This window comes from Pleurodeles waltl, chromosome 5 (genome assembly GCF_031143425.1).
Source record: "Pleurodeles waltl isolate 20211129_DDA chromosome 5, aPleWal1.hap1.20221129, whole genome shotgun sequence".
Classification (NCBI taxonomy): domain Eukaryota; kingdom Metazoa; phylum Chordata; class Amphibia; order Caudata; family Salamandridae; genus Pleurodeles; species Pleurodeles waltl.
The window spans coordinates 1,839,208,170-1,839,232,612 of NC_090444.1; the positions used below are offsets into that span (position 1 = coordinate 1,839,208,170).

The 24,443-nt window shown below is 48.0% G+C and overlaps 1 protein-coding gene across 1 annotated transcript in view; it reads left to right on the forward strand.

Moving 5' to 3' along the window:
• DNAH8 (dynein axonemal heavy chain 8) overlaps positions 1 to 24,443 on the forward strand; it is a 9,979,189-nt gene that overhangs the window by 7,316,820 nt on the left and 2,637,926 nt on the right. Inside the window, exons 55-56 of the mRNA XM_069236651.1 lie at positions 16,070 to 16,311; positions 16,396 to 16,536. Coding sequence (XP_069092752.1) covers positions 16,070 to 16,311; positions 16,396 to 16,536 — 383 coding nt within the window. The remainder of the gene's footprint in view (positions 1 to 16,069; positions 16,312 to 16,395; positions 16,537 to 24,443) is intronic.

Genomic DNA, 24,443 nt, shown 5'->3' on the forward strand with positions numbered 1-24,443 from the left:
ACAGAAGAAGCTGAGGTTTCTGCAGGAACGAAAAGGGCTAGAGACTTCCCCTTTGGTGGACTGATCCCTCTCGCCATGGAGAGTCGTGCAGAAGTGTTTTCCCGCCGCAAGAACGCCAACAAGCCTTCCTAGCTGCAAATCGTGCGGTTATCGTTTTTGGATGCTGCTGTGGCCCTGGAGGGACCAGGAGGTCGCAAATTGGACCAGGAGAGAGAGGGGACGCCGAGCAAGACAAGGAGCCCTCTCAGCAGCAGGTAGCTCCCGTAGAAGGCCAGAAACAGGCACTAAGAGGATGCGTGAAACGGTGCTCACCCGAAGTCGCACAAAGGAGTCCCACGTCGCCGGAGACCAACTTAGAAAGTCGTGCAATGCAGGTTAGAGAGCTGTGGACCCAGGCTTGGCTGTGCAGAAAGGATTTCCGCCGGAATTGCACAGGGGCCGGAGTAGCTGCAAAAGTCGCGGTTCCCAGCAATGCAGCCCAACGAGGTGAGGCAAGGACTTACCTCCACCAAACTTGGACTGAAGAGTCACTGGACTGTGGGGGTCACTTGGACATTGTCGCTGGATTCGAGGGACCTCGCTCATCGTGCTGAGAGGAGACCCAAGGGACCGGTAATGCAGCATTTTGGTGCCTGCGGTTGCAGGGGGAAGATTCCGTCGACCCACAGGAGATTTCTTCTGAGCTTCTGGTGCAGAGAGGAGGCAGACTACCCCCACAGCATGCACAAGCAGGAAAACAGTCGAGAAGGCAGCAGGATCAGCGTTACAGAGTTGCAGTAGTCGTCTTTGCTACTATGTTGCAGGTTTGCAGGCTTCCAGCGCGGTCAGCAGTCGATTCCTTGGCAGAAGGTGAAGAGAGAGAAGCAGAGGAACTCAGATGAGCTCTTGCATTCGTTATCTAAAGTTTCCCCAGAGACAGAGACCCTAAATAGCCAGAAAAGAGGGTTTGGCTACCTAGGAGAGAGGATAGGCTAGCAACACCTGAAGGAGCCTATCACAAGGAGTCTCTGACATCACCTGGTGGCACTGGCCACTCAGAGCAGTCCAGTGTGCCAGCAGCACCTCTGTTTCCAAGATGGCAGAGGTCTGGAGCACACTGGAGGAGCTCTGGACACCTCCCAGGGGAGGTGCAGGTCAGGGGAGTGGTCACTCCCCTTTCCTTTGTCCAGTTTCGCGCCAGAGCAGGGCTAAGGGGTCCCCTGAACCGGTGTAGACTGGCTTATGCAGAATTGGGCACATCTGTGCCCAACAAAGCATTTCCAGAGGCTGGGGGAGGCTACTCCTCCCCTGCCTTCACACCATTTTCCAAAGGGAGAGGGTGTCACACCCTCTCTCAGAGGAAGTTCTTTGTTCTGCCATCCTGGGCCAGGCCTGGCTGGACCCCAGGAGGGCAGATGCCTGTCTGAGGGGTTGGCAGCAGCAGCAGCTGCAGTGAAACCCCAGAAAGGGCAGTTTGGCAGTACCAGGGTCTGTGCTACAGACCACTTGGATCATGGGATTGTGCCAACTATGCCAGGATGGCATAGAGGGGGCAATTCCATGATCATAGACATGTTACATGGCCATATTCGGAGTTACCATTGTGAAGCTACATATAGGTAGTGACCTAAATGTAGTGCACGCGTGTAATGGTGTCCCCGCACTCACAAAGTTCAGGGAATTGGCTCTGAACAATGTGGGGGCACCTTGGCTAGTGCCAGGGTGCCCTCACACTAAGTAACTTTGCACCTAACCTTTACCAGGTAAAGGTAAGACATATAGGTGACTTATAAGTTACTTAAATGCAGTGAAAAATGGCTGTGAAATAACGTGGACGTTATTTCACTCAGGCTGCAGTGGCAGGCCTGTGTAAGAATTGTCAGAGCTCCCTATGGGTGGCAAAAGAAATGCTGCAGCCCATAGGGATCTCCTGGAACCCCAATACCCTGGGTACCTCAGTACCATATACTAGGGAATTATAAGGGTGTTCCAGTAAGCCAATGTAAATTGGTAAAATTGGTCACTAGCCTGTTAGTGACAATTTTGAAAGAAATGAGAGGGCATAACCACTGAGGTTCTGGTTAGCAGAGCCTCAGTGAGACAGTTAGGCACCACACAGGGAACACATACATATAGGCCACAAACTTATGAGCACTGGGGTCCTGACTAACAGGGTCCCAGTGACACATAACAAACATACTGAAAACATAGGGTTTTCACTATGAGCACTGGGCCCTGCCTAGCAGGATCCCAGTGAGACAGTGAAAACACCCTGACATACACTCACAAACAGGCCAAAAGTGGGGGTAACAAGGCTAGAAAGAGGCTACTTTCTCACAGCCAGTACCTGGTAGACTCTGATCTGACCTCTCCCCAAGAATTGGGAAAGAAGGCAGACAAATGGGTCAGAACAAGGGTGAACAGAAAAGTTCATACAGGGGGTGACAAAGATGGCAATAAGAAGAAAGATGGTGAAAAATCTCAAGATAAGCATGGGGATAAGGGTAAAACCAAAGATCCCACTTCAAATCTTAAACACTCTTCAGAGTGTGGGGATAAAACTAATTCTTCCTCTTCTTCTCAACCTGCACACATTAAAAAGCCTTGGTGCTTTGTGTGTAAAAACAGAGGCCATAGGCCAGGGGATACGTCCTGTCCAGGTAAACCCCCTGAGCCTACCACCACTAATACATCAAGCTCTAGTGCCCCTAGCAGTAGTGGTACTAGTGGTGGGACTGCTGGCAACAGTCAAGTTAAGGGTGTAGTTGGGTTCACTTATGGGTCCATAATAGAAACTGGGGTAGTCAGTCCCAAGACAGTTTCTGTCACACCTAGTGGCATTGGCCTTGCCACACTGGCTGCTTGTCCCCTTACAATGGATAAGTACAGGCAGACAGTTTCAATGAATGGTGTTGAGGCCTTGGCCTACAGGGACACAGGTGCCAGTATCACTTTGGTGACTGAAAACCTAGTGGCTCCTGAACAACACATCATTGGACAACAGTATAAAATTATTGATGTCCATAACTCCACTAAGTTTCTTCCCTTAGCTATAATTCAGTTTAGTTGGGGTGGAGTTACTGGCCCTAAGCAGGTGGTGGTATCACCTAGCTTACCTGAAGACTGTCTCTTAGGTAATGACCTAGAGGCCTCAGGTTGGGCTGATGTAGAGTTTAATGCCCATGCAGCCATGCTGGGCATCCCTGAGGAATTGTTCCCTCTCATTTCTACTGAAATGAAAAAGCAAAAGAGAGAAGGCCTGAAAACTCAGGATCCCTCTCCATCAACAGGTAAAAAGGGTATCACAGTATCCCCTAACCACCCTACCATTCAGGATACCATTCCTGTGGTGGGAGAAACCTCTCCTGAGGTGGCACCTGTTCCAAGGGAATCATCAGCTGGCAAAGCTGGACTCCCTAAGGTAGAAGTACCTCTCTGTGGGATAACTAACATTGGTGAGAAAAAGAGCACCATTTTAGTTAACATGGAGCATCCCTCCAACCCTCCCAGAGAAACTTTAGTGCAGAAACTCTGCACTGCCTCACAACACTCAGGACAGCATCCCTGCCCTAGTGTGGAGCTCATAGAACAGCATCCCTGCCCTGCTCCAACTCAAGAGAAACAGCATCCCTGTTCTCTCTTCCAGCCATATGGACAAAGTTTTTGCCCAGCTATGGCTTTACTGAGACAGCATCCCTGTCTGGCATTTCCATCATTACAAATAGGTTCAGTGGATAATTCCCACTGCTCTAAACTAAAACTTACTGATAGAAACTCTGAAAATACATCTTCACATTGTTGCTTAGCTAAAAAACTTCAAACAGGGTGGTTTACATCCCCACAGGGAAGTAACCATATAGTGGATGATAAAGGGAGTAACCAGTCTATTGCAGAGCTACTCTCTACTTATCACCACTTAGACAATAAAGTCTCAACTGGCCAAGGTTAGCCTTATTGTCCTTCGTTTGGGGGGGGGGGGTTGTGTGAGAAAGTAGCCTCTTTCTAGTCTTGTTACCCCCACTTTTGGCCTGTTTGTGAGTGTATGTCAGGGTATTTTCACTGTCTCACTGGGATCCTGCTAGCCAGGGCCCAGTGCTCATAGTGCAAACCCTATGTTTTCAGTATGTTTGTTATGTGTCACTGGGACCCTGCTAGTCAGGACCCCAATGCTCATAAGTTTGTGGCCTATATGTATGTGTTCCCTGTGTGGTGCCTAACTGTCTCACTGAGGCTCTGCTAACCAGAACCTCAGTGGTTATGCTCTCTCTGTACAAATTGTCACTAACAGGCTAGTGACCAATTTTACCAATTTACATTGGCTTACTGGAACACCCTTATAATTCCCTAGTATATGGTACTGAGGTACCCAGGGTATTGGGGTTCCAGGAGATCCCTATGGGCTGCAGCATTTCTTTTGCCACCCATAGGGAGCTCTGACAATTCTTACACAGGCCTGCCACTGCAGCCTGAGTGAAATAACGTCCACGTTATTTCACAGCCATTTTACACTGCACTTAAGTAACTTATAAGTTACCTATATGTCTAACCTTTACCTGGTAAAGGTTAGGTGCAAAGTTACTTAGTGTGAGGGCACCCTGGCACTAGCCAAGGTGCCCCCACATTGTTCAGGGCCAATTCCCCAGACTTTGTGAGTGCGGGGACACCATTACACGCGTGCACTACATATAGGCCACTACCTATATGTAGCTTCACAATGGTAACTCCGAATATGGCCATGTAACATGTCTAAGATCATGGAATTGCCCTCTCTATACCATCCTGGCATTGTTGGCACAATCCCATGATCCCAGTGGTCTGTAGCACAGACCACTGGTACTGCCAAACTGCCTTTCCTGGGGTTTCACTGCAGCTGCTGCTGCTGCCAACCCCTCAGACAGGTTTCTGCCCCCCTGGGGTCAAGCCAGGCTTGTCCCAGGATGGCAGAACAAAGGTCTTCCTCTGAGAGAGGGTGTTACACCCTCTCCCTTTGGAAAATGGTGTGAAGGCAGGGGAGGAGTAGCCTCCCCCAGCCTCTGGAAATGCTTTCTTGGGCACAGATGTGCCCAATTCTGCATAAGCCAGTCTACACCGGTTCAGGGGACCCCTTAGCCCTGCTCTGGCGCGAAACTGGACAAAGGAAAGGGGAGTGACCACTCCCCTGACCTGCACCTCCCCTGGGAGGTGTCCAGAGCTCCTCCAGTGTGCTCCAGACCTCTGCCATCTTGGAAACAGAGGAGCTGCTGGCACACTGGACTGCTCTGAGTGGCCAGTGCCACCAGGTGACGTCAGAGACTCCTTCTGATAGGCTCCTTCAGGTGTTGCTAGCCTATCCTCTCTCCTAGGTAGCCAAACCCTCTTTTCTGGCTATTTAGGGTCTCTGTCTCTGGGGAAACTTTAGATAACGAATGCAAGAGCTCAGCCGAGTTCCTCTGTGGGACGTGGGACTCCTTTGTGTAACTTCGGGTGAGCACCGTTTCACGCATCCTCATAGTGCCTGTTTCTGGCACTTCTCCGGGAGCTACCTGCTGCTAAGAGGGCTCCTTGTCTTGCTCGACGTCCCCTCTACCTCCTGGTCCAATCTGCGACCTCCTGGTCCCTCTTGGGCCACAGCAGTATCCAAAAACGCTAACCGAACGATTTGCAGCTAGAAAGGCTTGTTGGCGTTCTTTCGGCGAGAAAACACTTCTGCACGACTCTCCACGGGGAGAGGGATCGGTCCACCAAAGGGGAAGTCTCTAGCCCTTTTTGTTCCTGCAGAAACCTCAGCTTCTTCTGTCAAGTAGAAGCTTCTTTGCACCCACAGCTGGCATTTCCTGGGCATCTGCCCATCTCCGACTTGCTTGTAACTTTTGGACTTGGTCCCCTTGTTCCACAGGTACCCTAGATTGGAAATCCATCGTTGTTGCATTGTTGGTTTGTGTCTTTCCTGCATTATTCCTCTAACATGACTTCTTTGTCCTTAGGGGAACTTTAGTGCACTTTGCACTCACTTTTCAGGGTCTTGGGGAGGGTTATTTTTCTAACTCTCACTATTTTCTAATAGTCCCAGCGACCCTCTACAAGGTCACATAGGTTTGGGGTCCATTCGTGGTTCGCATTCCACTTTTGGAGTATATGGTTTGTGTTGCCCCTATCCCTATGTGTCCCCTTTGCATCCTATTGTAACTATACATTGTTTGCACTGTTTTCTAAGACTATACTGCATATTTTTGCTATTGTGTATATATATCTTGTGTATATTTCCTATCCTCTCACTGAGGGTACACTCTAAGATACTTTGGCATATTGTCATAAAAATAAAGTACCTTTATTTTTAGTATAACTGTGTATTGTGTTTTCTTATGATATTGTGCATATGACACTAAGTGGTACTGTAGTAGCTTCACACGTCTCCTAGTTCAGCCTAAGCTGCTCTGCTAAGCTACCATTATCTATCAGCCTATGCTGCTAGACACCCTATACACTAATAAGGGATATCTGGGCCTGGTGCAAGGTGCAAGTACCCCTTGGTACTCACTGCAAGCCAGTCCAGCCTCCTACATTGGTGGCAGCGGTGGGATAAGTGCTTTGAGACTACTTACCACTCTTGCCATTGTACTTTTCATAAGAGAAAAATATACAAAGCAAGTTCAGTGTGTGTACACATAGCTAAAAAGTTTTGCATTTCCTCTTTTCACTGTTTTCAAAAGTGCTGAAAAGTACTTCTAAACTTTCAAAAAGTTCTTAAAAGTTTAAAAAGTTTTTTTTTTCAGTCTTTCTAAAAAGTTCTGAAAACTTTTTTCTCTTTTTCTATCACTTTAACTCTCTCTAAAAATGTCTGGCACAGGCCATAATGTTGATCTGTCCAAACTTGCATATGACCACCTTAGCTGGAAAGGAGCAAGGAGTCTCTGTGTAGAGAGAGGTTTGAGTGTATGGAAGAATCCTTCCTTGGAATTGTTGCTTAATATGCTTAGAGAACAAGATAAGGCCAAAGGGGCCACATCTGTTGAAAAAGTAGCAAATGGTTCCCAATCTGATCCAGGGACTCCCCCAGGAAAAGATTTAGGAAAGAAAGTTCCTAGCCTGCCCATTACTAGACAGTCTAGCATAGTTGGTAATGATGAAGAGCCACACCATACAAATAGTGTTGTCTCACATCATAGCAAGAGCATTTATTCACACCACAGTGGAAGTGATGTTTCTGTTAGTCAAGCTGTTAGGGTGGCTTCTGTAAGGGACAGGTCTCCTTCTGCTCATTCTTCTGTGTCTAAGAATGTCCCTCCCACCAACCCTGATGACAGAATGTTAGAAAGGGAACTCAACAAGTTGAGAGTGGAACAAACCAGACTGAAGTTTAAAAAGCAACAGCTGGATTTGGATAGACAGTCTTTTGAACTAGAGAAGGAAAGACAGAAGTTGGGTTTAGATACCCATGGTGGCAGCAGCAGTATTCCCCATAGTCATCCTGTAAAAGAGCATGATTCCAGGAATCTGCACAAGATAGTTCCCCCTTATAAGGTGGGGGATGACATTAACAAGTGGTTTGCTGCACTTGAGAGGGCCTGTGTTGTACAGGATGTCCCTCAAAGGCAGTGGGCTGCTATCCTATGGCTATCATTTAGTGGAAAAGGTAGGGATAGGCTCCTTACTGTGAAAGAAAGTGATGCCAATAATTTTACAGTTCTTAAGAATGCACTCCTGGATGGTTATGGCTTAACCACTGAACAATACAGGATAAAGTTCAGAGAGACCAAAAAGGAGTCTTCACAAGACTGGGTTGATTTCATTGACCATTCAGTGAAGGCCTTGGAGGGGTGGTTACATGGCAGTAAAGTTACTGATTATGACAGCCTGTATAACATGATCCTGAGAGAGCATATTCTTAATAATTGTGTGTCTGATTTGTTGCACCAGTGTAGGAGGCTGGACTGGCTTGTAGTGAGTACCAAGGGGTACTTGCACCTTGCACCAGGCCCAGTTATCCCTTATTAGTGTATAGGGTGTCTAGCAGCTTAGGCTGATAGATAATGGTAGCTTAGCAGAGCAGCTTAGGCTGAACTAGGAGACGTGTGAAGCTACTACAGTACCACTTAGTGTCATATGCACAATATCATAAGAAAACACAATACACAGTTATACTAAAAATAAAGGTACTTTATTTTTATGACAATATGCCAAAGTATCTTAGAGTGTACCCTCAGTGAGAGGATAGGAAATATACACAAGATATATATACACAATAGCAAAAATATGCAGTATAGTCTTAGAAAACAGTGCAAACAATGTATAGTTACAATAGGATGCAATGGGGAAACATAGGGATAGGGGCAACACAAACCATATACTCCAAAAGTGGAATGCGAACCACGAATGGACCCCAAACCTATGTGACCTTGTAGAGGGTCGCTGGGACTATTAGAAAATAGTGAGAGTTAGAAAAATAACCCTCCCCAAGACCCTGAAAAGTGAGTGCAAAGTGCACTAAAGTTCCCCTAAGGACAAAGAAGTCGTGTTAGAGGAATAATGCAGGAAAGACACAAACCAACAATGCAACAACTGTGGATCTAGGGTACCTGTGGAACAAGGGGACCAAGTCCAAAAGTCACAAGTAAGTCGGAGATGGGCATATGCCCAGGAAATGCCAGCTGTGGATGCAAAGAAGCTTCTACTGGACAGAAGAAGCTGAGGTTTCTGCAGGAACGAAAAGGGCTAGAGACTTCCCCTTTGGTGGACTGATCCCTCTCGCCATGGAGAGTCGTGCAGAAGTGTTTTCCCGCCGAAAGAATGCTAACAAGCCTTGCTAGCTGCAAATCGTGCGGTTATTGTTTTTGGATGCTGCTGTGGCCCTGGAGGGACCAGGAGGTCGCAAATTGGACCAGGAGAGAGAGGGGACGCCGAGCAAGACAAGGAGCCCTCTCAGCAGCAGGTAGCACCCGTAGAAGTGCCAGAAACAGGCACTAAGAGGATGCGTGAAACAGTGCTCACCCGAAGTCGCACAAAGGAGTCCCACGTCGCCGGAGACCAACTTAGAAAGTCGTGCAATGCAGGTTAGAGTGCTGTGGACCCAGGCTTGGCTGTGCAGAAAGGATTTCCGCCGGAATTGCACAGGGGCCGGAGTAGCTCCAAAAGTCGCGGTTCCCAGCAATGCAGCCCAGCGAGGTGAGGCAAGGACTTACCTCCACCAAACTTGGACTGAAGAGTCACTGGACTGTGGGGGTCACTTGGACATTGTTGCTGGATTCGAGGGACCTCGCTCATCGTGCTGAGAGGAGACCCAAGGGACCGGTAATGCAGCATTTTGGTGCCTGCGGTTGCAGGGGGAAGATTCCGTCGACCCACAGGAGATTTCTTCTGAGCTTCTGGTGCAGAGAGGAGGCAGACTACCCCCACAGCATGCACAAGCAGGAAAACAGTCGAGAAGGCGGCAGGATCAGCGTTACAGAGTTGCAGTAGTCGTCTTTGCTACTATGTTGCAGGTTTGCAGGCTTCCAGCGCGGTCAGCAGTCGATTCCTTGGCAGAAGGTGAAGAGAGAGAAGCAGAGGAACTCAGATGAGCTCTTGCATTCGTTATCTAAAGTTTCCCCAGAGACAGAGACCCTAAATAGCCAGAAAAGAGGGTTTGGCTACCTAGGAGAGAGGATAGGCTAGCAACACCTGAAGGAGCCTATCACAAGGAGTCTCTGACATCACCTGGTGGCACTGGCCACTCAGAGCAGTCCAGTGTGCCAGCAGCACCTCTGTTTCCAAGATGGCAGAGGTCTGGAGCACACTGGAGGAGCTCTGGACACCTCCCAGGGGAGGTGCAGGTCAGGGGAGTGGTCACTCCCCTTTCCTTTGTCCAGTTTCGCGCCAGAGCAGGGCTAAGGGGTCCCCTGAACCGGTGTAGACTGGCTTATGCAGAATTGGGCACATCTGTGCCCAACAAAGCATTTCCAGAGGCTGGGGGAGGCTACTCCTCCCCTGCCTTCACCCCATTTTCCAAAGGGAGAGGGTGTCACACCCTCTCTCAGAGGAAGTTCTTTGTTCTGCCATCCTGGACCAGGCCTGGCTGGACCCCAGGAGGGCAGATGCCTGTCTGAGGGGTTGGCAGCAGCAGCAGCTGCAGTGAAACCCCAGAAAGGGCAGTTTGGCAGTACCAGGGTCTGTGCTACAGACCACTTGGATCATGGGATTGTGCCAACTATGCCAGGATGGCATAGAGGGGGCAATTACATGATCATAGACATGTTACATGGCCATATTCGGAGTTACCATTGTGAAGCTACATATAGGTAGTGACCTAAATGTAGTGCACGCGTGTAATGGTGTCCCCGCACTCACAAAGTTCAGGGAATTGGCTCTGAACAATGTGGGGGCACCTTGGCTAGTGCCAGGGTGCCCTCACACTAAGTAACTTTGCACCTAACCTTTACCAGGTAAAGGTAAGACATATAGGTGACTTATAAGTTACTTAAATGCAGTGAAAAATGGCTGTGAAATAACGTGGATGTTATTTCACTCAGGCTGCAGTGGCAGGCCTGTGTAAGAATTGTCAGAGCTCCCTATGGGTGGCAAAAGAAATGCTGCAGCCCATAGGGATCTCCTGGAACCCCAATACCTGGGTACCTCAGTACCATATACTAGGGAATTATAAGGGTGTTCCATTAAGCCAATGTAAATTGGTAAAATTGGTCACTAGCCTGTTAGTGACAATTTTGAAAGAAATGAGAGAGCATAACCACTGAGGTTCTGGTTAGCAGAGCCTCAGTGAGACAGTTAGGCACCACACAGGGAACACATACATATAGGCCACAAACTTATGAGCACTGGGGTCCTGACTAACAGGGTCCCAGTGACACATAACAAACATACTGAAAACATAGGGTTTTCACTATGAGCACTGGGCCCTGCCTAGCAGGATCCCAGTGAGACAGTGAAAACACCCTGACATACACTCACAAACAGGCCAAAAGTGGGGGTAACAAGGCTAGAAAGAGGCTACTTTCTCACAACCAGTACCTGGTAGACTCTGATCTGACCTCTCCCCAAGAATTGGGAAAGAAGGCAGACAAATGGGTCAGAACAAGGGTGAACAGAAAAGTTCATACAGGGGGTGACAAAGATGGCAATAAGAAGAAAGATGGTGAAAAATCTCAAGATAAGCATGGGGATAAGGGTAAAACCAAAGATCCCACTTCAAATCTTAAACACTCTTCAGAGTGTGGGGATAAAACTAATTCTTCCTCTTCTTCTCAACCTGCACACATTAAAAAGCCTTGGTGCTTTGTGTGTAAAAACAGAGGCCATAGGCCAGGGGATACGTCCTGTCCAGGTAAACCCCCTGAGCCTACCACCACTAATACATCAAGCTCTAGTGCCCCTAGCAGTAGTGGTACTAGTGGTGGGACTGCTGGCAACAGTCAAGTTAAGGGTGTAGTTGGGTTCACTTATGGGTCCATAATAGAAACTGGGGTAGTCAGTCCCAAGACAGTTTCTGTCACACCTAGTGGCATTGGCCTTGCCACACTGGCTGCTTGTCCCCTTACAATGGATAAGTACAGGCAGACAGTTTCAATGAATGGTGTTGAGGCCTTGGCCTACAGGGACACAGGTGCCAGTATCACTTTGGTGACTGAAAACCTAGTGGCTCCTGAACAACACATCATTGGACAACAGTATAAAATTATTGATGTCCATAACTCCACTAAGTTTCTTCCCTTAGCTATAATTCAGTTTAGTTGGGGTGGAGTTACTGGCCCTAAGCAGGTGGTGGTATCACCTAGCTTACCTGAAGACTGTCTCTTAGGTAATGACCTAGAGGCCTCAGGTTGGGCTGATGTAGAGTTTAATGCCCATGCAGCCATGCTGGGCATCCCTGAGGAATTGTTCCCTCTCATTTCTACTGAAATGAAAAAGCAAAAGAGAGAAGGCCTGAAAACTCAGGATCCCTCTCCATCAACAGGTAAAAAGGGTATCACAGTATCCCCTAACCACCCTACCATTCAGGATACCATTCCTGTGGTGGGAGAAACCTCTCCTGAGGTGGCACCTGTTCCAAGGGAATCATCAGCTGGCAAAGCTGGACTCCCTAAGGTAGAAGTACCTCTCTGTGGGATAACTAACATTGGTGAGAAAAAGAGCACCATTTTAGTTAACATGGAGCATCCCTCCAACCCTCCCAGAGAAACTTTAGTGCAGAAACTCTGCACTGCCTCACAACACTCAGGACAGCATCCCTGCCCTAGTGTGGAGCTCATAGAACAGCATCCCTGCCCTGCTCCAACTCAAGAGAAACAGCATCCCTGTTCTCTCTTCCAGCCATATGGACAAAGTTTTTGCCCAGCTATGGCTTTACTGAGACAGCATCCCTGTCTGGCATTTCCATCATTACAAATAGGTTCAGTGGATAATTCCCACTGCTCTAAACTAAAACTTACTGATAGAAACTCTGAAAATACATCTTCACATTGTTGCTTAGCTAAAAAACTTCAAACAGGGTGGTTTACATCCCCACAGGGAAGTAACCATATAGTGGACGATAAAGGGAGTAACCAGTCTATTGCAGAGCTACTCTCTACTTATCACCACTTAGACAATAAAGTCTCAACTGGCCAAGGTTAGCCTTATTGTCCTTCGTTTGGGGGGGGGGGGGGTTGTGTGAGAAAGTAGCCTCTTTCTAGTCTTGTTACCCCCACTTTTGGCCTGTTTGTGAGTGTATGTCAGGGTATTTTCACTGTCTCACTGGGATCCTGCTAGCCAGGGCCCAGTGCTCATAGTGCAAACCCTATGTTTTCAGTATGTTTGTTATGTGTCACTGGGACCCTGCTAGTCAGGACCCCAGTGCTCATAAGTTTGTGGCCTATATGTATGTGTTCCCTGTGTGGTGCCTAACTGTCTCACTGAGGCTCTGCTAACCAGAACCTCAGTGGTTATGCTCTCTCTGTACAAATTGTCACTAACAGGCTAGTGACCAATTTTACCAATTTACATTGGCTTACTGGAACACCCTTATAATTCCCTAGTATATGGTACTGAGGTACCCAGGGTATTGGGGTTCCAGGAGATCCCTATGGGCTGCAGCATTTCTTTTGCCACCCATAGGGAGCTCTGACAATTCTTACACAGGCCTGCCACTGCAGCCTGAGTGAAATAACGTCCACGTTATTTCACAGCCATTTTACACTGCACTTAAGTAACTTATAAGTCACCTATATGTCTAACCTTTACCTGGTAAAGGTTAGGTGCAAAGTTACTTAGTGTGAGGGCACCCTGGCACTAGCCAAGGTGCCCCCACATTGTTCAGGGCCAATTCCCCAGACTTTGTGAGTGCGGGGACACCATTACACGCGTGCACTACATATAGGCCACTACCTATATGTAGCTTCACAATGGTAACTCCGAATATGGCCATGTAACATGTCTAAGATCATGGAATTGCCCTCTCTATGCCATCCTGGCATTGTTGGCACAATCCCATGATCCCAGTGGTCTGTAGCACAGACCACTGGTACTGCCAAACTGCCTTTCCTGGGGTTTCACTGCAGCTGCTGCTGCTGCCAACCCCTCAGACAGGTTTCTGCCCCCCCTGGGGTCAAGCCAGGCTTGTCCCAGGATGGCAGAACAAAGGTCTTCCTCTGAGAGAGGGTGTTACACCCTCTCCCTTTGGAAAATGGTGTGAAGGCAGGGGAGGAGTAGCCTCCCCCAGCCTCTGGAAATGCTTTCTTGGGCACAGATGTGCCCAATTCTGCATAAGCCAGTCTACACCGGTTCAGGGACCCCTCAGCCCTGCTCTGGCGCGAAACTGGACAAAGGAAAGGGGAGTGACCACTCCCCTGACCTGCACCTCCCCTGGGAGGTGTCCAGAGCTCCTCCAGTGTGCTCCAGACCTCTGCCATCTTGGAAACAGAGGTGCTGCTGGCACACTGGACTGACTGCTCTGAGCGGCCAGTGCCACCAGGTGACGTCAGAGACTCCTTCTGATAGGCTCCTTCAGGTGTTGCTAGCCTATCCTCTCTCCTAGGTAGCCAAACCCTCTTTTCTGGCTATTTAGGGTCTCTGTCTCTGGGGAAACTTTAGATAACGAATGCAAGAGCTCAGCCGAGTTCCTCTGTGGGACGTGGGACTCCTTTGTGTAACTTCGGGTGAGCACCGTTTCACGCATCCTCATAGTGCCTGTTTCTGGCACTTCTCCGGGTGCTACCTGCTGCTAAGAGGGCTCCTTGTCTTGCTCGACGTCCCCTCTACCTCCTGGTCCAATCTGCGACCTCCTGGTCCCTCTTGGGCCACAGCAGCATCCAAAAACGCTAACCGAACGATTTGCAGCTAGAAAGGCTTGTTGGCGTTCTTTCGACGAGAAAACACTTCTGCACGACTCTCCACGGGGAGAGGGATCGGTCCACCAAAGGGGAAGTCTCTAGCCCTTTTTGTTCCTGCAGAAACCTCAGCTTCTTCTGTCAAGTAGAAGCTTCTTTGCACCCACAGCTGGCATTTCCTGGGCATCTGCCCATCTCCGACTTGCTTGTAACTTTTGGACTTGGTCCACTTGTTCCACAGGTACCCTAGATTGGAAATCCATCGTTGTTGCATTGTTGGTTTGTGTCTTTCCTGCATTATTCTCTAACACGACTTCTTTGTCCTTAGGGGAACTTTAGTGCACTTTGCACTCACTTTTCAGGGTCTTGGGGAGGGTTATTTTTCTAACTCTCACTATTTTCTAATAGTCCCAGCGACCCTCTACAAGGTCACATAGGTTTGGGGTCCATTCGTGGTTCGCATTCCACTTTTGGAGTATATGGTTTGTGTTGCCCCTATCCCTATGTGTCCCCATTGCATCCTATTGTAACTATACATTGTTTGCACTGTTTTCTAAGACTATACTGCATATTTTTGCTATTGTGTATATATATCTTGTGTATATTTCCTATCCTCTCACTGAGGGTACACTCTAAAATACTTTGGCATATTGTCATAAAAATAAAGTACCTTTATTTTTAGTATAACTGTGTATTGTGTTTTCTTATGATATTGTGCATATGACACTAAGTGGTACTGTAGTAGCTTCACACGTCTCCTAGTTCAGCCTAAGCTGCTCTGCTAAGCTACCATTATCTATCAGCCTATGCTGCTAGACACCCTATACACTAATAAGGGATAACTGGGCCTGGTGCAAGGTGCAAGTACCCCTTGGTACTCACTACAAGCCAGTCCAGCCTCCTACAATGGTGAGCAAAGAAATGGATTAAACCCAGATCTGTGACTGGGGGTGAATGTTTGTATTCAGCGTTCCGTCCATCATCGGATCTTTTTGCTTTTCCCCTGCACTGGTGCCCTTTTGGCTGCCTAGCGCCAGTGCAGGCTCCCTTGCACCATGGTACAAGGGTGCCTGCGTTGCATGCAGGATTGTTTTTGTGAAGGAAGGGGCATCGTCCTGCTCAAAAACAATTGTGAGAGGCTTTTTCCTCTTTCCATGTGTGCTGCAGAATGCAGCACACATCGAAAGAGGAAAAATGGAGGAGAAATAAAGATATTTCTTCTTGTTGCGACTCTCCTGTGGAGGTGTACCTTTTTTCGCATTTCCAGATTTACCTGTTCTTGTAAATCTGGGAATGCGTTAAACTCCATAGATGTTGCATGGGACCACCCACGCAACATCCATGGAAACACACCCGTGGAGCACAGTAATGCAACACAGCGATTTGCACTGCGTTACATTACTTGAGATTTACTAAGCAACATAGAGCCACACCAGGTGCCCTTGTGTGGCTTCATAAATCTCATTTTTTATTTGCGTGGTGCAAAAGTGATTCAAAGGGGGTCATAAATATGGCTCTCAGAGTAAAAGACAGCTTTAGTCAATTCACTAACCTCATTTGACATAACAAACCGAATCAACTTTATGTCTGATTATGAATCTCTTTTAATACAGGAAGATACTTAAAGTGCTGTTGCATTCACTATTTATTGATAGGTTTGATCTTAGTGGCTTTCTTGCCTTCACTCACTGTATCATGGCAAATTTCTTGGTTTAACAGTTCATTACATCCAGTTGCAATTTCAGTACCCCTAAATATTTGCCTGTGTAATTACGGTTATGTACGCGTTATTTAGTTAATATTATGATTACTTCTAGGTGAAAATATCTGGATTGTTTTGGATGGTCCTGTGGATGCAATTTGGATTGAAAATCTAAATTCTGTATTGGATGACAATAAGACTCTAACTCTGGCCAACGGAGATCGGATTCCAATGGCAGCTAACTGCAAACTGCTATTTGAAGTTCACAACATTGAGAATGCCTCCCCTGCAACGGTATCCAGAATGGGCATGGTTTATATTAGTTCCTCTGCACTCAGCTGGAAACCTATATCGAAGGTAATAAGTGATGAGACGTGTCTACATATTTTTATGAGTTATAGTTTGCCCTTGTAGTCACAATATTTATGCATACATTTTTAGGCATGGCTAAATCAGCGGAATGAACAGGAAAAAGACATTTTACAGGGCTTGTATGACAAAGTATTTGAGCAGGCATATTTATATATGTTTCAAAATCTCCATCCAAAGATGCAACTTCTAGAGTGTAACTACATCAAGCAGGTATGACTACAATATTTGAAATTATTCATGTTTATGAAAAAGTGTTTTTCGCTATGAGCATGGAGCAATGAGCAATGCTAAATATGTTTCTAGTTGTGTACAAAATGCAACCCAGAATTGGAAAGACGTGTATTTTTTCATAGATTGTACCCAGTAGCAGAAGCAGCTTTGAAATCTTTCTTCTCTCTGTTGTAAGAGGTGCATTTTTAAGAGCTTCCAGCTCCTTTCTGAAGTGCAGGAGTGAGGAAGAGAGCCCGGTCTGTATGTAGTAGGATGTCCCAGAATCTGAGTGCATAAATGGATTAGGTGTTGTCTGCTGGTTGGTTACATTCTCACTCCTTCTTGCCTTTCATGATGTGTCTTTGTGTACTGGGTTAGCATCCTCTCCTTCATGCCTTTTAATGATGTGTCTTTTGTGTATTCCGTTAGGATCCTGAGATGGTTGTCATGGAGTGTTTGTTAGGCGAGTCGTCTATTTGCCTTTTAAATTCACTTTTGAAAAAGTAAACGTTTGGTTTCCATTGATAAGGCTTCGGTAATTTTTCAAATTGTAAACACGTTCCCCTAAGACATATAGGGCCTCATTACGACCCTGGCGGCCGCCAGCTATTATGATCGTGGCACATTACCCACGGCCATACCACCGGCTTCCGTCTCGCGGTTATAGTCCCCAGAGGTGCAAGCACGGCTGGCCTGGGGATTATGAGTCCCCAACCGCCAGCCTGTCCACGGGGGTAAACACTGCCATGGAAAGGCTGGCGGTCAGGGGGACTCGTGGTGCCCCTGGGGGCCCCAGCACTGCACATGCACTTGGCATGGGCAGTGCAGGGGCCCCCAGTCACAGCCCCATCACACATTTCGCAGTGAAATGCACGACGGGTGCACATCAACATTGCTGCCGGCTCTATTACGAGCCGGCAGCAATGTTGATGTGACTTTTCATAATAGGAAGCCAGATATACCGCCAGCACTGACGGTATAGTAGCGCCCGCAGCTTCGGCGGTCTTTTGAAAAGACCGCCTGTCGGAAAGTACCATCTTGCCTGGCATGTTACCCCCATATTTCACTGTATGTATGTTGTTTTAGTCTATGTGTCACTGGGAACCTACCAGGCAGGGCCCCAGTGCTCATAAGTATGTGCCCTATATGTGTTCCCTGTGTGATGCCTAACTGTCTCACTGAGGCTCTGCTAACAAGAACCTCAGTGGTTATGCTCTCTCTGCTTTTCAAATTTGTCACTAACAGGCTAGTGACTAAATTTACCAATTCACATTGGCATACTTGTACACCCATATAATTCCCTAGTATATGGTACTGAGGTACCCAGGGTATTGGGGTTCCAGGAGATCCCTATGGGCTGCAGCATTTCTTTTGCCACCCATAGGGAGCTCTAACAATTCTTACACAGGCCTGCCAGTGCAGCCTGAGTGAAATCACGTCCACGTTATTTCACAGCCATTTACCACTGCACTTAAGTAACTTATAAGTCACCTATATGTCTAACCTTCACCTAGTGAAGGTTGGGTTAAAAGGTACTTAGTGTGTGGGCACCCTGGCACTAGCCAAGGTGCCCCAACATCGTTCAGGGTAAATTCCCCGGACTTTGTGAGTGCAGGGACACCATTACACACGTGCACTGTACATAGGTCACTACGTATGTACAGCGTCACAATGTTAACTCCGAACATGGCAATGTAACATGTCTAAGATCATGATCCCTCGGGTCTCTAGCACAGAACCCGGTGTAAGAGGCTGGCCTGCTTGTAGTGGATACCAGAGGTACTTACACCTTGTGCTAGGTCCAGTAATCCCTTATTAGTGTAGAAGAGGTGTTTCTAGCAGCTAAGGCTGATAGAAGGTAGCTATGGCAAAGCAGCTTAGGCTGGACTAGGAGACATGTAAAGCTCCTACTATACCACTGGTGTCACATGCACAATATCTTAAGAAAACACAATACACAGATATACTAAAAATAAAGGTAATTTATTTTTATGACAATATGCCAAAAGTATCTCAGTGAGTACCCTCAGTATGAGGATGAGAAATATACACAAGATATATATACATAATACCAAAATTATGCAGTAATAGCAAAAGGAAGTAATGCAAGCAGTGTAAAATTACAGTAGATTGCAATAGGAGCACATAGGTATAGGGACAACACAAACCATATACTCCAAAAGTGGAATGCGAACCACAAATGGACCCCAAACCTATTTGAGCTTGTAGAGGGTCGCTGGGACTGTAAGAAAACAGTGAGGGTTAGAAAAATTGCCCACCCCAAGACCCTGTAAGGTAGGTGAAAAGTGCACCTACAACCCCCAGAGAGCACAGAAGTCATGATAGGGGGATTCTGCAAGGAAAACCAACACCAACAATGCAACAACAGTGGCTTTCCGGACCTGAGTACCTGTAAGACAAGGGGACCAAGTATAAGAGTTGTGACAGTGTCGAGAATGGGCAGGAGCCCAGGAAATGCCAGCTGAGGGTGCAAGGAAGCTGCCACCGGATGGAAGAAGCTTGGTGTTTTGCAAGAACGAAGAGGACCAGGAACTTCCCCTTTGGAGGACGGATGTCCCACATCGTGAAGAAGCTGGCAGAGGTGTTACCACGCAGAAAGACCGCAAACAAGCCTTGCTAGCTGCAAGGGTTGCGGTTAGGGTTTTTGGATGCTGCTGTGGCCCAGGAGGGACCAGGAGGTCGCCACTTGGATGAGGAGACAGAGGGGACGCCCAGCAAGTCACAGAGCCCTCAGAGAAGCAGGCAGCACCTGCAGAAGTACCGGAACAGGCACTTAGAAGAGGAATGAACCGAAGTCCACGCAAAGTCACAAAAGGGAGTCCAACAACGCCAGAGGACAACTCAGAAGGTTGTGCACTAGAGGTTAGAGTGTAGGGGACACAGGCTTGGTTGTGCACAAAGGAAATCCTGGAAGAGTGCACAGGAGCCGGAGCAGCTGCACATCACGCGGTACCCATCAATGCAGTCTAGCGTGGGGAGGCAAGGACTTACCTCCACCAAACTTGGACTGAAGAGTCACTGGACTGTGGGAGTTACTTGGACAGAGTTTCTGACTTGCTTTGATGGGCACAGATGCTGCCCATCTCTGCATAAGCCAGTCTACACCGGTTCAGGGATCCCCCAGCCCTGCTCTGGCACAAAACTGGACAAAGGAAAGGGGAGTGACCACTCCCCTGACCTGCACCTCCCAGGGGAGGTGCCCAGAGCTCCTCCAGTGTGTCCCAGACCTCTGCCATCTTGGAAACAGAGGTGTTGCTGGCACACTGGACTGCTCTGGGTGGCCAGTGCCAGCAGGTGACTTCAGAGACTCCTTCTGATAGGCTCTTACCTCTCTTAGTAGCTAATCCTCCTTCCTTGGTAGCCAAACCTCCTTTTCTAGCTATTTAGAGTCTCTGCTTTGGGGAATTCTTCAGATAACGAATGCAAGAGCTCACCAGTGTTTCTCTGCATCTCCCTCTTCACTTTCTGCCACAGGATCAACCGCTGACTGCTCAGGACGCCTGGAAAACCGCAACAAAGTAGCAAGACTACTAGCAAACTTGTATCGCTTCATCCTGCCGGCTTTCTCGACTGTTTCCAGGTGGTGCATGCTCTGGGGGTAGCCTGCCTCCTCTCTGCACCAGGAGCTCTGAAGAAATCTCCCGTGGGTCGACGGAATCTTCCCCCTGCAACCGCAGGCAACAAAAGACTGCATCACTGTAGGAGGCTGGACTAGCTTGTAGTGAGTACCAAGGGGTACTTGCACCTTGCACCAGGCCCAGTTATCCCTTATTAGTGTATAGGGTGTCTAGCAGCTTAGGCTGATAGATAATGGTAGCTTAGCAGAGCAGCTTAGACTGAACTAGGAGACGTGTGAAGCTACTACAGTACCACTTAGTGTCATATGCACAATATCATAAGAAAACACAATACACAGTTATACTAAAAATAAAGGTACTTTATTTTTATGACAATATGCCAAAGTATCTTAGAGTGTACCCTCAGTGAGAGGATAGGAAATATACACAAGATATATATACACAATAGCAAAAATATGCAGAAAGTCTTAGAAAACAGTGCAAACAATGTATAGTTACAATAGGATGCAATGGGGAAACATAGGGATAGGGGCAACACAAACCATATACTCCAAAAGTGGAATGCGAACCACGAATGGACCCCAAACCTATGTGACCTTGTAGAGGGTCGCTGGGACTATTAGAAAATAGTGAGGGTTAGAAAAATAGCCCACCCCAAGACCCTGAAAAGTGAGTGCAAAGTGCACTAAAGTTCCCCTAAGGACATAGAAGTCGTGATAGAGGAATAATGCAGGAAAGACACAAACCAGCAATGCAACAACAATGGATTTCCAGTCGAGGGTACCTGTGGAACAAGGGGACCAAGTCCAAAAGTCACAAGCAAGTCGGAGATGGGCAGATGCCCAGGAAATGCCAGCTGTGGGTGCAAAGAAGCTTCTACTGGACAGAAGAAGCTGAGGTTTCTGCAGGAACAAAAAGGGCTAGAGACTTCCCCTTTGGAGGACGTATCCCTCTCACCTTGGAGAGTTGTGCAGAAGTGTTTTCCCGCCGAAAGAACGCCAACAAGCCTTGCTAGCTGCAAATCGTGCAGTTAGCATTTTTGGATGCTGCTGTGGCCCAGGAGGAACCAGGAGGTCGCAAATTGGACCAGGAGGTAGAGGGGACGTCGAGCAAGACAAGGAGCTCTCTTAGCAGCAGGTAGCACCCGGAGGAGGGCCAGAAACAGGCACTACGAGGATGTGTGAAATGGTGCTCACCCGAAGTCGCACAAAGAAGTCCCACGTCGCCGGAGAACAACTTAGGAGGTCATGCAGTGCAGGTTAGAGTGCCGTGGACCCAGGGTGGACTGTGCACAAAGGATTTCTGCCGGAAGTGCACGGAGGCCGGAGTAGCTGCAAAAGTCGCGGTTCCCAGCAATGCAGTCTAGCGAGGTGAGGCAAGGACTTACCTCCACCAAACTTGGACTGAAGAGTCACTGGACTGCGGGGGCCACTTGGACAGAGTTGCTGGATTCGAGGGACCTCGCTCGTCGTGCTGAGAGGAGACCAAAGGGACCGGTAATGCAGCTTTTTGGTGCCTGCGGTTGCAGGGGGAAGATTCCGTCGACCCACGGGAGATTTCTTCGGATCTTCTAGTGCAGAGAGGAGGCAGACTACCCCCACAGCATGCACCACCAGGAAAACAGTTGAGAAGGCGGCAGGATCAGCGTTACAGAGTTGCAGTTGTCGTCTTTGTTCTATGTTGCCTTTTTGTAGGCTTCCAGCACGTTCAGCAGTCGATTCCTTGGCAGAAGGTGAAGAGAGAGATGCAGAGGAACTCGGCTGAGCTCTTGCATTCGTTATCTAAAGTTTCCCCAGAGACAGAGACCCTAAATAGCCAGAAAAGAGGGTTTGGCTACCTAGGAGAGAGGATAGGCTAGCAACACCTGAAGGAGCCTATCAGAAGGAGTCTCTGACGTCACCTGGTGGCACTGGCCACTCAGAGCAGTCCAGTGTGCCAGCAGCAACTCTGTTTCCAAGATGGCAGAGGTCTGGAGCACACTGGAGGAGCTCTGGACACCTCCCAGGGGAGGTGCAGGTCAGGGGAGTGGTCACTCCCCTTTCCTTTGTCCAGTTTCGCGCCAGAGCAGGGCTAAGGGGTCCCCTGAACCGGTGTAGACTGGCTTATGCAGAATTGGGCACATCTGTGCCCAAGAAAGCATTTCCAGAGGCTGGGGGAGGCTACTCCTCCCCTGCCTTCACACCATTTTCCAAAGGGAGAGGGTGTAACACCCTCTCTCAGAGGAAGTCCTTTGTTATGCCATCCTGGGCCAGGCCTGGCTGGACCCCAGGAGGGCAGCTGCCTGTCTGAGGGGTTGGCAGCAGCAGCAGCTGCAGTGAAACCCCAGGAAGGGCAGTTTGGCAGTACCAGGGTCTGTGCTACAGACCACTGGGATCATGGGATTGTGTCAACTATGCCAGGATGGTATAGAGGGGGCAATTCCATGATCATAGACATGCTACATGGCCATATTCGGAGTTACCATTGTGAAGATACATATAGGTAGTGACCTATATGTAGTGCACACGTGTAATGGTGTCCCCGCACTCACAAAGTCCGGGGAATTGTCCCTGAACAATGTGGGGGCACCTTGGCTAGTGCCAGGGTGCCCTCACACTAAGTAACTTTGCACCTAACCTTTACCAGGTAAAGGTTAGACATATAGGTGACTTATAAGTTACTTAAGTGCAGTGTAAAATGGCTGTGAAATAACGTGGACGTTATTTCACTCAGGCTGCAGTGGCAGGCCTGTGTAAGAATTGTCAGAGCTCCCTATGGGTGGCAAAAGAAATGCTGCAGCCCATAGGGATCTCCTGGAACCCCAATACCCTGGGTACCTCAGTACCATATACTAGGGAATTATAAGGGTGTTCCAGTAAGCCAATGTAAATTGGTAAAATTGGTCACTAGCCTGTTAGTGACAATTTGAAAGAAATGAGAGAGCATAACCACTGAGGTTCTGGTTAGCAGAGCCTCAGTGAGACAGTTAGGCACCACACAGGGAACACATACATATAGGCCACAAACTTATGAGCACTGGGGTCCTGACTAGCAGGGTCCCAGTGACACATAACAAACATACTGAAAACATAGGGTTTTCACTATGAGCACTGGGCCCTGGCTAGCAGGATACCAGTGAGACAGTGAAAACACCCTGACATACACTCACAAACAGGCCAAAAGTGGGGGTAACAAGGCTAGAAAGAGGCTACTTTCTCACACCCCCCCCCCCCCAAACGAAGGACAATAAGGCTAACCTTGGCCAGTTGAGACTTTATTGTCTAAGAGGTGATAAGTAGAGAGTAGCTCTGCAATAGACTGGTTACTCCCTTTATCATCCACTATATGGTTACTTCCCTGTGGGGATGTAAACCACCCTGTTTGAAGTTTTTTAGCTAAGCAACAATGTGAAGATGTATTTTCAGAGTTTCTATCAGTAAGTTTTAGTTTAGAGCAGTGGGAATTGGCCACTGAACCTATTTGTAGTGATGGAAATGCCGGACAGGGATGCTGTCTCAGAAAAGCCATAGCTGGGCAAAAACTTTGTCCATATGGCTGGAAGAGAGAACAGGGATGCTGTTTCTCTTGAGTTGGAGCAGGGCAGGGAGGCTCTCCTATGAGCTCCACACTAGGGCAGGGATGCTGTCCTAAGTGTTGTGAGGCAGTGCAGAGTTTCTGCACTAAAGTTTCTCTGGGAGGGTTGGAGGGATGCTCCATGTTAACTAAAATGGTGCTCTTTTTGTCACCAATGTTAGTTATCCCACAGAGAGGTACTTGTACCTCAGGGAGTCCAGCTTTGCCAGCTGATGATTCCCTTGGAACAGGTGCCACCCCAGGAGAGGTTTCTCCCACCACAAGAATGGTATCCTGAATGGTAGGGTGGTTAGGGGATACTGTGATACCCTTTTTACCTGTTGATGGAGAGGGATCCTGAGTTTTCAGGCCTTCTCTCCTTTGCTTTTTCATTTCAGTAGAAATGAGAGGGAACAATTCCTCAGGGATGCCCAGCATGGCTGCATGGGCATACCACTCTACATCAGCCCAACCTGAGGCCTCTAGGTCATTACCTAAGAGACAGTCTACAGGTAAGCTAGGTGATACCACCACCTGCTTAGGGCCAGTAACTCCACCCCAACTAAACTGAAATATAGCTAAGGGAAGAAACTTAGTGGAGTTATGGACATCAATAATCTTATACTGTTGTCCAATGATGTGTTGTTCAGGATGCACTAGGTTTTCAGTCACCAGAGTGATACTGGCACCTGTGTCCCTGTAGGCCAATGCCTCAACACCATTTATTGTAACTGTCTGCCTGTACTTATCCATTGT